This window comes from Vanellus vanellus (genome assembly GCF_965231255.1).
Source record: "Vanellus vanellus genome assembly, chromosome: 3".
NCBI classification, from domain to species: domain Eukaryota; kingdom Metazoa; phylum Chordata; class Aves; order Charadriiformes; family Charadriidae; genus Vanellus; species Vanellus vanellus.
Window position 1 is genome coordinate 122,659,102 of NC_138907.1, and position 12,609 is coordinate 122,671,710.

Here is a 12,609-nt window from a genome sequence, read left to right on the forward strand (position 1 = left end):
TGCAAAACCTGTCAGCTACAGAGACAGACAGGCAATGAAAAGGGCTTTGTTATTTTTAAAGACATCCTGGTGCTGAAATATAGCTTTGCTGTGGACAGTTCAAAGTCACAGTTTGGTCCTCTGAAACAAATTTTAAGCACAGATTACTGACAAGCACTGACCAGGCTCCGGCACCTCATGCTTGACATAATACATTATTGAAAACTAAAATTCAAATGCCTCAACTAACCCATACTACACCCAAGAGCCATAAGAAAGGGACTTCTAATGCTTACAATACTGAAAGCAACTCGAGCTTTCTGCCAAAAAGTAAGGTCAGCAAAGCACTTAACAGACTTGGAAGGCAAAGTTATGCCAGGTCAGAGACAGTCGGAAATAAAACAAAAATTTCTTGACCGTACTTGCTTTAGCCTCCTCATCACACCGTCTTTAAAACAAACCTGACTGTATACGAACTATGTTACCAGAAAAGGTCTCTTTAATTGACATTAAAAAACAGGTAAAAGTTCTGCTTGCCATGGTAGAGAGCATCTGTGCATCTCTGGGTGCTAGCAACACAAATGACAATTTCACAGCTCTTCATCTTCCATTTCAAATTCTTACCACATGATACAGTTTCCACAAGAGGGAGTTACAACTCTGGTATACACATCAGTACGTTTTTTTTTTTGAGTGTGAATTCCATCAACTTATTTCTATAAGATGATGAAAATTCAGACTCTTCTAAACAAAGCCTCCTGGGGGGCAGGACAGATGGGCTGAGGCCAATGGTATGAGGTTCAACAAGGCCAAGTGTCGGGTCCTGCACTTGGGTCACAACAACCCCATGCAGCGCTACAGACTGGGGGTGGAGTGGCTCGAAAGCTGCCTGGCAGAAAAGGACCTGGGGGTGTTGGTGGACAGCCGGCTGAGCATGAGCCAGCAGTGTGCCCAGGCAGCCAAGAAGGCCAACACCATCCTGGCCTGCATCAGGAATAGTGTGGTGAGCCGGACTAGGGAAGTAATCATCCCCCTGTACTCGGCACTGGTGAGGCCTCACCTCGAGTACTCTGTTCAGTTTTGGGCCCCTCACTACAAGAGGGACATTGAGGTGTTGGAGCATGTCCAGAGAAGGGCTACAAAGCTGGTGAAGGGTCTGGAGGACAAACCTTATGAGGAACGACTGAGGGATCTGGGGTTCTTTAGCCTGGAGAAGAGGAGGCTGAGGGGAGACCTTATCACCCTCTACAACTACCTGAAAGGAGGTTTTAGAGAGCTGGGAGCTGACCTCTTCTCCCTGGTGACAAGTGATAGGACAAGAGGAAATTGGTTCAAGTTATGTCAGGGCAGGTTTAGACTGGATTATAGGAAGCATTTTTTCACTGAAAGGGTTATTAAACATTGGAATAGGCTGCCCAGAGAGGTGGTGGATTCACCATCCCTGGAGGTGTTTAAGAAAAGGGTAGATGAGGTGCTTAGGGACATGGTTTAGAAGTGGTGGTGTTTTTATCAGGGTAGGTTAATGGTTGGACTTGATGATCTTAAAGGTCCCTTCCAACCTCACTAATTCTATGATTCTATGAAACAAGCGGTTTTGCCAATCTGATTTTTTTTTTTTTTTAAATAAAACCTCCACTAATGGAGTCAAATGACTTTAGATTATGCTTGATAACACAGCATGCAAATACTACAATATAAAGCTACAAAAATAAATCTGCTATTTAGTGCTGAATCTGACAGAAGTGGGGGGAAGATACAAAAAAAAAAAAAGTTTTACAGCAACGATACAGTTATCATGGGCACTTTGTGCATTTTTTTTTGCATGCAAAACCCACATATTCTGTAAACCAAAAACCCTACGGATCCAGCCAGCACGCTGCACAAGAGCCTTCCTCCCTAAAAGGTACCTCTGATCCTTGTAGTCTGCTCTCTTCAGTATTAGCCATTTAAGTTCTGAACCCATCTGCCTCCACCTTTGACTTCACAGTCAGCACTGTCAGTTGTAACTACTCAATTTACAAAAACAATTGCAAGGGATAAATACTGAATTATTCTCAGGTAACAGGTAGAACTGATGTCCTGGTACTACAGGTACAGGTTTCTGTGCTGAATACTGTTATTATTAGTTCAAAGCATCAATGAGTTTGCAAAAAAAAAAAAAAAAAAAAAAAAAAAAAAAAGGCATGAAACTGGAAAATCAGGTCAAATAACATTTTTCACCCTAAATCAAGACAGAGTATGTCAACTTAAAGGCAACTGGTCAAACAGTTTTAGCATAAGCATCCTAAAACCAACGATCACAGACAGGACCAAAGAACTGTGAAAAGTGTTTAGAAAAAGGAATCATGGAACAGATCACAATTTATCGCTGTGATGATCAAATAATCCCCCTAAATGACTAGCATGCATTGATTTAGGATTAGATCCTGAGAGAAAGAACTCCTAAACTATCAGCTTGAGTTTCAAAACCACTACTTCCTATGCTATTTCTCCAATATCCTTGTAATTCAAGTAATAAGCCAAAAAAAAAACCAATTTGAGTCCTGGCCACAGAAAGAGACAATCAGCTCCATAAAACAGCTTACCTCTTCATTGATGTCAATCACATCCCCCGGCTTGAGTTCCAGCTCATCCTCGTTCTGTGGGATGTATTCGAAGAGCACTTTGCACTGCCGCTTCTTGGACCCTGATTCAAGGGAAACGGCAAAAGTAAGAAAGCTTGCAAAGGAAAACTAGTTTTTCCCTACACTCAGCTCCTGAGGATCAAATCTGACCAAAAGACCAATAAACTATCCCAAAAAGCTATGTAGCTTTTGCTGCTGGTTTTCCAGTTTGCTTGTGTCACTTTAGGCTAGCAAGCTGTATTGCGGAGCTTGAAAACCATGAGTTTCACAGACTGCCAATTACAAACAAACAAACACCACACTGCCAATTACCAACATGCTATAAAAAAACATGTTGACAGAAGCAAGTCAGATAAATCCCCACTACAATGAATTTTCAAGCTATTTCCTGACCAAAATCTGCAAGAATGACAACCACTGCCAGTTGCGGTGTTAGCACTTGCTTGGAAGAAAACGTGCAAGTTTGAGCCTCCAGTCTTTTAAGCAATCCTGAAAGAAATAACAAATGTTTTGTTCTGCACCACACTGAAGTGCCAATACCCTTTCTGCCCTCTAACAAAGACCTTGCTAACAGGTCTGAAGTAATGCTAACATTTGCTCAGCTCATATTTCAAAATCCAAACTCATTTTTATCTGTGAATACAAAAAAATCTCCCTTTTCAGTGCCAGTATGGATTCGAGAAATTCAACCTAAGCTTCAATTAACAGTTTTTGACAAGGGCAAAATTAAATAGAGCGCAGTCTTTAGATGTTTGCCACGAACAATCAAAGCTTTGCAGGCATTAAAAAGACAAAATGACATCCCAAGAGGGGAAAGCATTGAAGTGGCTTCCAACAACCCCTCCAGCCAGAGCGGTGGGAACCTACGATTGCCCAATTACTCTGCACATACCCTGGAGCGATGCTACTGCTGAACCAGGAGAGTTCACGAATTTCTCCTTCAAACCTTTTCCACAACAGAGCAGCCACCACCACGCTTTTGAAGGCAATTGTCATCCTGAGCTATGACCCACACCTGCTCCCTACCCTCCTCAAAAACAATCTGCCACAGTTTAAATGAAAATATGAATCAAAAGCTGGTAAAGCTTAAACTTGCAAGAGCTGTATAATTTCCATACCCTCTCTTATACTTTGCACTTCTCCACGCTCAAGCTTCAGCAATTAAGATTAGCTGGGTAAAACCATTTCAAAACACAGATAACTGCCTCCAAGACTGATCCTTGTCTTATTATAGCAGCGTTGAAAGTCCAAAGTCAGACGTTTAGAGACCGCCACACCCAGCGTCCTCAGTACAAAACACGCCAGGCAGCTGAGTAACTATTCAGCATCTAAAATTTCTGAGAGAGGGCTCACCAAATTCAGGATTTTCTCCATGCTGGTATATGGCCTGTGCTTTAAAGAGCTTAAAAAGGGGCAGGAAACAAATAAACCAGAAGTATAAAGCTCTATGGGTTATTTCTAATAACACATAATTGCCCACATAATGCACCCTTCTTTTAACTCCACTGAAACTCATACATCAGCCAAGAGGGATTGTTAGGCTAACAGTAATTGCAACAAACAGTTCACTGGCCTTTACTACCTCCTGCAGCGCTTTCAGGGCTCCTCCTTTGTACTCCTTTGTACGAGATTAACTGATACCAAAAAAAGGCAAATTAAAAAGTCATAGCGATTTAATATAAAACTGATTTCAGCATTCCTTTTCATGTCATAATTCTACCTAAATGGAGGGAGGGCAAACAAACCCACAGATGCATTTCACATCCCAAACTCTATCTCACCTGCAACCTGTTTTCAGCAATACCCAGTTTGGGAAGTTACTGCTTTCCAGTTTTGAAAAAACCCCTAGATTAACCTAGGAAGCTAACCAATTCACTCGGAAAACACCACTGCAGCTTCACATGGTGCAGTGGCAGTGCTGCTGGGCTGGCAGCCCCCAGGCAATTCTGTCCCTTTCCAAAACAACTTGTCTGGCTTCAGGTTTTATTTGTTTTGTACAGCATAAACCAAATTTAGTTCTTTGTTGCCATAACTTAGCGCACCTCCTGTATTTTCCTTTCCCTGAATAAAGGCAGCCATCCATCTGATAGGAATACTGCCTGCAGCTTACTACCCACCTGATAAAAAAATCCCTGAATTCAGCTAGAGCTGCACAGGAGAACCGCAGAGGCACTTCCCAGGCAGAGACAACCCACCTCACCGCACATGGGAAACTTGCTGTTAAAGAGGCTTAACTTTGTTTTTAACGTTGTAAACCTCATTTTACCAGGTTAGGAACCAGAAACGGAAAGACGACTAAGCACTGGAAACCTTTTGAAGGGAGTGAGCGATTGCCCAGGCACACAGCAAACAGGATCTGCAGGAGCTGTTTAAACAGTCTTCCAGGAAAGAGGGAACAGCAAGTAAAATGGAAACGCAGAGATTATCGTTGTGCCAAGTAAACAGTTGTGTGCTTAAAGGAAGGTGCTTGAACACCACCTCCTAGGAGAATGAGACTAGCCAGAGCACTGCAGAGTTTTAAATCAGGATGTACGTAGTATCTGGCCATAGCCACACAGCCACCAGCATGAGGATGAGACATGCTGAATATGGGATCAATTCCAGGATTAGGGAGACCAGAATGAGTAGCCAACACCTGAAATGGTGTCAGATAATGTTCACAGAAATAAAAAAAAAAATCGTAGAATATCTGGAGTTGGAAGGACCCGTAAGGATCACGCTGATTCCCTTTCAGAGCCCGGTTGCATTCACCTAGGAACGGTGTTAATTTTCAGGCTAGATTTTCAAAAGCCTGCTGATGCAAACATCTAACAGGCACAAATGTGCTGTTGCCAGTACGCATATGCAGATCAGATTCACTAAAACGTAATTCTGAAGGTAACATCCTTAGTTGCCTAGAGGAAGTAAATCTAGTGGTCCCATTTCAGGGCTTTAAAAGATGACTAGGGACTCTTCTCCTTTGATGGGCAAAAACTCTAAGCATAAACACAGCAGAAACAGTAAGCTCTGAATTCTTTCTTTTTTAAAAAAAGCAAGATTAAGTCATAAATGTCTTCCTCTCTTTTATAAGAGATTGCAGCCACAGTAATTTAGCACAGTGTCTCTTATAAAGACTGAGGTGTCCAAATACAAAAGGCAATTTTCTGGATGCAGGGAACACTAAGTTTTCTGCTCTAGTTTTAGTCACATTGATTTAAATACTGGCATTAAAACATAGAAACCACAGATACAGAGGCACCGAGTCTGCACTCCTGACCATCCTGGGGGCTGCAGTTACAAAGGAAGACAACTGCTTTTGTTTAGACGCCACCAATTCCACCTTATTTCACGCTAGAGGTAAGCCTATCAAACAAGAGGAACCTAAATTACACTCTTCCCTTGTCGCAAAGCCCTGAATTTGTAGCAAAACTCTTACATTTAGAAGAAATGACCACAGGAAGGTTTTTTGGTTATTAACAGGCTTAAAGTTCTCATTCAGGCACCTGACAATACAAGCAAAGCTCACATGAAGTTACACAGCAATGCTCTGGAATCTGGAAGGGGTCTAAATCCTGTTCCCAGGAAAATTCATCCCTATTGCTGCTAAGAACTACACATAAGCTTTCTGCCCATGCATCCAGGAGCAGAATTTGGCTTAGAATCAAAGTCTTTCCTCCTACGTCTCTAGTTTTCCATACAACCTTAAAACTAAGTCAGACATTAAATAATTCATGTTTATTAAAAAAATGCATGTCAGCAGCTTACGCAATTGAAGGAAATGGAAAGACTACATACTCTTCTTGAAGGTTTTGGATGGGGGATGAGGCTGAAATCCTCCTGCTGGAAGCCCATAGCTGCTCATACGCTGCACAAGGCTGGCCACATTGCCAGATTTCTCCCTTCTGACTGGCACAGCATCATCCTTGGGCTCTACATCCTTCTTAACTTCCTGAAAAAAGAGATTCAAAAGACTGAGAGGCCACTTAAATTACCCAAGAGGTCGCTCCACAGACTAACAGATTTCAGGTACTTACCATTTGGTGTGCAATGATGTATTATACTCAAAAATCACGTCATCCTGCACCTAAACTAAGGGCCTTAATAAACTTGTCCCTTCCATACAATCACATTAGTAAACAGGTAAGCTGATGTGCTGAGGTAATTCAGAAACAGAGGGTTGGCTAAAATACTGCCCTACTCCAAACCTAAGAAAATTAGCTTTGAGCCCAGAAGTCCCATATCACAACTCTTAAGTCACAGCTTATATTTGATAACATTTTTTAAAAAATACAGATATTACTTCAATGACAGACCCATAGGGTAAGGCACTAAAAATATTTTACTATATAAAACTGTATTAGGTCATGGTCTCTGCCTCAGAAAGCTCAAAGGTTATTTACAGATAAGATGCAATCATACTGCTGGAAGACTCAAGTGGAAAAGAAAGTGAGATACAAGAAATAAAGTAGGAGGAAGTGCAGGGAAAGGTGTAGGAGCGAAAGTAACAGATAATTTTTCTGATAATTGTCTCCCACCTTCCTATCTTTCTAAATTGAAGTGTTAGCACTGGAATTGAGCGTGCCAATCAAGACTAAGAAGCCTATAAACAAGAAAGCATCAGTTCTTTACAGAAAAGGCTGTGTACTCAGCAGTTACTCAACTGCATCAGCTCATTAAGTGAGACTCCACCTGAGAACAAATGCTCTGAAAGAAGGAAATCATCACTTTGCACAAGAAGGAACCCATTAAGTCAGATCAATGGCCCATCTAGCACAGATGCAGAACACGGCTCCCAGCAGTGGAAATCCCAGATGCTCTTCAGAGAGCTAACCTGCAACTCAGATCCTCCCACATTCCCAGAGCACCCAGAAGGGTTTCATTTGAGAGATATATCCCCTCCCCTCCCCCTTTCATGTCTGCAGATGAAGCTGTCTAATCCCTTTCTGCACCCATGGTCCTGCCTGCCTCCACAGCTTCTGTGGGGACAGACATTGGAAATTCGCTTTGCGCTACTTAAAGAAGCTCCTCTTTCTCATCTGCTTTAAGATGACACCTTACTAGTCCCCGTGCATGCTCCCCACCACTGCATTTATTTTATCACTACCTCCATGGTTATGTAAACCTTGATCATATTCCCTCTTGGTTTTATCCTCTCAACTGAAGAGTCACAGCCTTGTCAGCCCCCATCTCACCAGGCAGCTGCTCCACCCCTTTAACCACCTATCTGCCTGTCCCTATCCTGGTCTCAATAGATTTGATGACACTCATCCTGCTGGTGTTTTAGGCTGTCACTCCACCTGAAACTGATGATTTCGGAGAGGTTAAAGCAGCACCAACAGATACTCATGAGCTGATGCTCAACTCTCAACTGGAAGTTCAATGTAGTCATGGTATGGATTACCTATTCTTATATGCATTACTTGGCATTTACTGCCACCCTTTTTGCCTGCTCAGCTTCTTACTATCAGCACAACATTGAACTGCACAGGAGTTTAAGAGCATTCACAAAACAGGAGTGTCCACTGTTAAATCCCCTCTCCAGATAACCAGAGATGCTGAACAAAGCTGGTAGCACAACCAGCTCCTGGGGGATCCCATCACCATCTCTGACAAGTCACCTTTATTCTGACAAGTCACTGACAAGTCCTTCGCTTCTTTAAGCAACTTCCAACCCATAAAAGAATTTTTCCTTCAGTCTCAGAGCAACTTCATTCCTTCAATAACTTTCTGAAAACCCAAGTGCGTTACATCCACTGAATCTCATGCACCTGTGTGCTTAGCAAGATTCTCAAAGCCCATCAGCTTTCCCACCACTACAGCATTATGTCTTGAGGAAAGCAAACAACCATAACTACTTTACAGTTTTTCATGATCCACTTCAGAACAATTCTTGCATCTATCACCAGTAGCCACTGGTTAACTACTCCATTAGTTGTTTCAGCTACAGCTGCAATGAAATATTTAACAATATTTGAAAACAATATTGCCAATGTATAGACACACACTCTCTTATTAATGTTGTGTGAACTCCTAAACATAAGCTTTAAGACAACAAAACCCATGCATTGATGAAACACCAAAAATAGAGAAGCGCATTCAACGGGACGTCTCTGGTGCTTCCTGGAACAGTAAAACCCAGGCTGCCTACTGCAGCTGTCCAACTGGAAAACTCAGCAGGTCTGGAAAGCTACTGATGCTTTCAAACAAACTATGAACCTCAAGTCAAACAGTCCAAAGCACCTTCCTATTTCCCGAAAGAGCAGAGGCAAGTTGAATAAGCAAGACTACAGGCAGCACAATTTTTCCTCCCACTCATCTACATTACATAAAGAGCCTTTTCAGAAAACAGGCAAGTAGTTCCTGCTGTTACTTTCCTTCATCCACAGGGACTTCTGCCCTGGAGATCTTAGCTCTGCCAAGATCCCATTCCAAGTAAAAGAAAAAAAAAAAAACAAACAAAACAAAACAAAAAAAAACCCAACCACACACTCCAGGACAGCACAGCATTGTGTCTATCTCCCATTTCACTAGAAATTTCACATTTCAAAGACTTTGTCATTCTCAGTCTTATAGTTGGTTTTTTGGCCAGTTACTTGCAAGTCTGATAAACCATAAGGAACTAAATTTGGCTCCAGCTGAAAAGTCTGCCACATGCAAAACACCTTTTCTAGCTGCCTTACTGACAAGGCCATTCTGCTCAACCAAAAAACATATTGGCACATGAAAACTTTCATAGAGTGGATCTGTCACTGGGTTTTTAAAATTATAATTTTTTGCTATGCAATTTATACAGCCTCCAAAAGCTGCCAGCTGCTCTGGGAACTAAAGCTTCCTCGGTTAAATGGTTTCTCAATCGTAACACTTTCCAGCGAGGAGTCAGCTCCAGGCTCCTTTCCCAGGTTTGCACTTTGCACAAGACCGGCTGCTGCAATAATTTTGTGAAAAGCAGAGAGTTAAGAAAGAAACGAGGAAGACGTACACAGGCAGCCTGGTCAAAAACATGACCTACTTATAATAAATTTTAAAAAAGGAAAAAGAGAAAAAAAACAAACACACACCACTTCTAAATGCTAGACCAGGCTATAAAGTATCACCTTTATCAGTAATTCATGTTAAATCAACAATGTACTTTTAAGTCCAGCAGTAGTATCAAAGACAGCAAAGTAATTGATAGGTTACAAACAACAGGAAATTATTTGAAACAAATGCAGTGACCACAATGAAAGACCAAAGACCCAAAAATGAAAGGAGGAATGCTTGAGCGACTTTCTTGCCTGGCTTGAGTCAGTAACTGAAATGGTGACAGGTACACTCAAGTATATTCAAAGTCTATAATAATCAAAGTCTAACAGAAGGCTAGCAATGATAAATATAACAGAAAATATAGTGGAATTAGATCAAAAGATAAGAGATCTAAAATAATTCCATAAGCATCAGTTACATGAAGAAAATCTTGCAGATAGATTCAAAGGCTGAAGATTTATTGATGAAGAATTTCATCAGCAGAAACCAGAAAGAATGATTGGACACTGGGAAAGACTTACCTTGGCTGTATTTGTAATGTCTGGTGGTATGAAAGTTGAACACTTCAATACACAGGTAAAAGAAGCCTTCCTAATCTAAGACATATAAAAGGAAGGAGGATGCAAGGAAAAGATCAAGATGACCACGAGATAGAAACAGGAGCAGAGAGCTGCAAATCAATCAGAAAAAGATCTGCAATGAACAGACATGAGTAAGGACTGACAACAGCCACACCTGAATCAGAGTCTCAACAGTGACATTTTACTTTGTGTATCAGAAACCATCACATGAAGGTGCTTTGCAACAAGGAGGGGAAAAATAACTAAGAGTCTACTGCTATAGCAGCTAGTCACAAATGTAGTTTTGACACTAAAGAAGGTTAGTAAGCAGGTAAGCCAACAACTGCTTTTTTCATGTTCGACCTACTACTACCCTTTAGAACATCCTTGTAAAGCAAGCACTATTTTTTTTTTATTCTTCTTGTTAAAGAAGAACTGCAGCATTAATTATCCTTCCTCAGGGCATTCAAAACCACAATAAAACCAAATCAAGTTAAAGCTAATTCAGGAATCTCTGGTCTCCACACCGGCATGCGGTCCACTACACCACAAACCTGTATTTCACATCAGTCCTTACAGTAGGAAACTGCTGTAAGATTCCCATTCAAAAGCACAGGTCAGGATCCTCCGACACACATACCCATCACCACTGCCAGCAATTTCACCCTGAGCATCATCGTTGTGACTCTCTAACTTAGCTTTTGGACATACTAAGGTTTTACAAAGGCAGTTGCTTCTAAACAAGATACTTAACAGTTTGGATCTCTGAAAACTGACACTAAATGATTCAAGTGTTCATAAACGCCCCGTTAATACATCCACAATTTTTACATCTCTGCCCGAACAGCTGGCCTGATTTTCAGTGGTTGGAAAACAACACTGCCCACAGGTCTCATCTCCGTGTCTAAACCAAAGAGAAAATGACCCATGTATCACGATATCCAACCTGAACATGCCCAAGACTCCTATTCTTTGGCTTCACAGCAAGTAAGACATTTTTCTTTGTTTTTGATGTTTTATAAGTCAGCCTCCTATATCCAAACTAATAGGGTCTGTGCTGTGACAACAACAAAAAAAAAAAAAAAAAAAAAAAAAAAACCCAAACCAAACTCCATGACACTTCAGCTTGTTTTGAGATGAGGCCACCACCAGCTGCCAGCCAGCAAAAGCGAAATGAAAATCTGACGTTAACTGCAGCTGGAAATTTTAATATTTTTATTATACCAGTCCACTGCAGTTCAAGGCTTGTCAGTGTTTCCATTAGCAACACAGATTTTATGCATTTATGACTTGGCAGTAAAAGGTCAATACAGACTGTCTCTTGGCATAAAACACACTCAACTGAGAAGTAACCACCCACTCTTTCTGTTGCAAACTACAGCACTACTCAGAAAGGTTTGAAGTTTTCATACATCCACTAAACGTGTACTTCACCACACTTATAAAATTTGCCGAAATCACTACAGGCTGATACACAAAAATGCATATAAATTTAATTCACTAGCAAAAGAAGACTGGGGAGATCTTAAGGGGTTTTTGGTTTAATTGCACCTGTCACAGTTTAACAATTCTTCAGGGAAATGTATATATTTATATATAAAATCTCAGTATCATTTAGGTACAGCAACATGTGAAACAAGAATTATTTTTCTTTATACATAAAAAAATCTAACACATTTAGATTCACCTACAGCCTCATGGTGTCCATTAAAATAAACAAATAAACAGGCATCCTGACCTACTTTTTAAGCGAGCAAGCAAGCAGCCTGCCCACCATCAGCTGCCTGCCCAAAGAATCCTTCGCTGGATTCTTCAAGCATAAATACTAAGACTTCAGCTGCCCACTTCCTATATATGTCATTATACCAAGAACAATCATCTTTAGACTTTTTACATTATTTTCACCATAAACTACAAACCATCAGCTTCTACAAAAGCAATGTGCATTTCTGTTATTGGCTTAGTACACTTTAAAGCAAGATCTCAAGCAGCAGAAAACAGTCTCAATCTCTAAAGAGGGTGAGATGAAGAACAGACAAATGTAAGTGTCTGAGCCTCCACATATGATTTTCTCATCTCTTTTCTCCCCCTTTTCTCACATCTTTTCTTCCCCATCAGAACAGCAGTAAAGAACCTATGGACTGGCAAATTAAGTTTATGATTCTTATCTTACTGGGCAGAAAATAAATAAGTCAGAATCGAAGCCTGTCACTTATTTTAGGGGAGACAGAGGAATTGGAAGCTTGTGATAAATCTACAGGCAATAGTTTTGTTTATACAAGTTTATCTATCTCTTCCCCTCACAGCCTGCAAAACCCCACCACTGAAAAGTAACACATATGTACGTGTGTGACTGTACATAAATACATACAGAAATCTGCATAGCTGCATGCAGATGAGATAGCCATAATCTGTTCAAACACAATGAAACACCATGGTTCCTG

General features: G+C 40.9%; 1 protein-coding gene across 1 annotated transcript in view; it reads right to left on the bottom strand.

Moving 5' to 3' along the window:
• Positions 1 to 12,609, bottom strand: part of CD2AP (CD2 associated protein) — an 87,102-nt gene that overhangs the window by 38,190 nt on the left and 36,303 nt on the right. Inside the window, exons 3-4 of the mRNA XM_082481190.1 lie at positions 6,378 to 6,531; positions 2,565 to 2,665 (exon numbers count right to left, since the gene is read on the bottom strand). Coding sequence (XP_082337316.1) covers positions 2,565 to 2,665; positions 6,378 to 6,531 — 255 coding nt within the window. The remainder of the gene's footprint in view (positions 1 to 2,564; positions 2,666 to 6,377; positions 6,532 to 12,609) is intronic.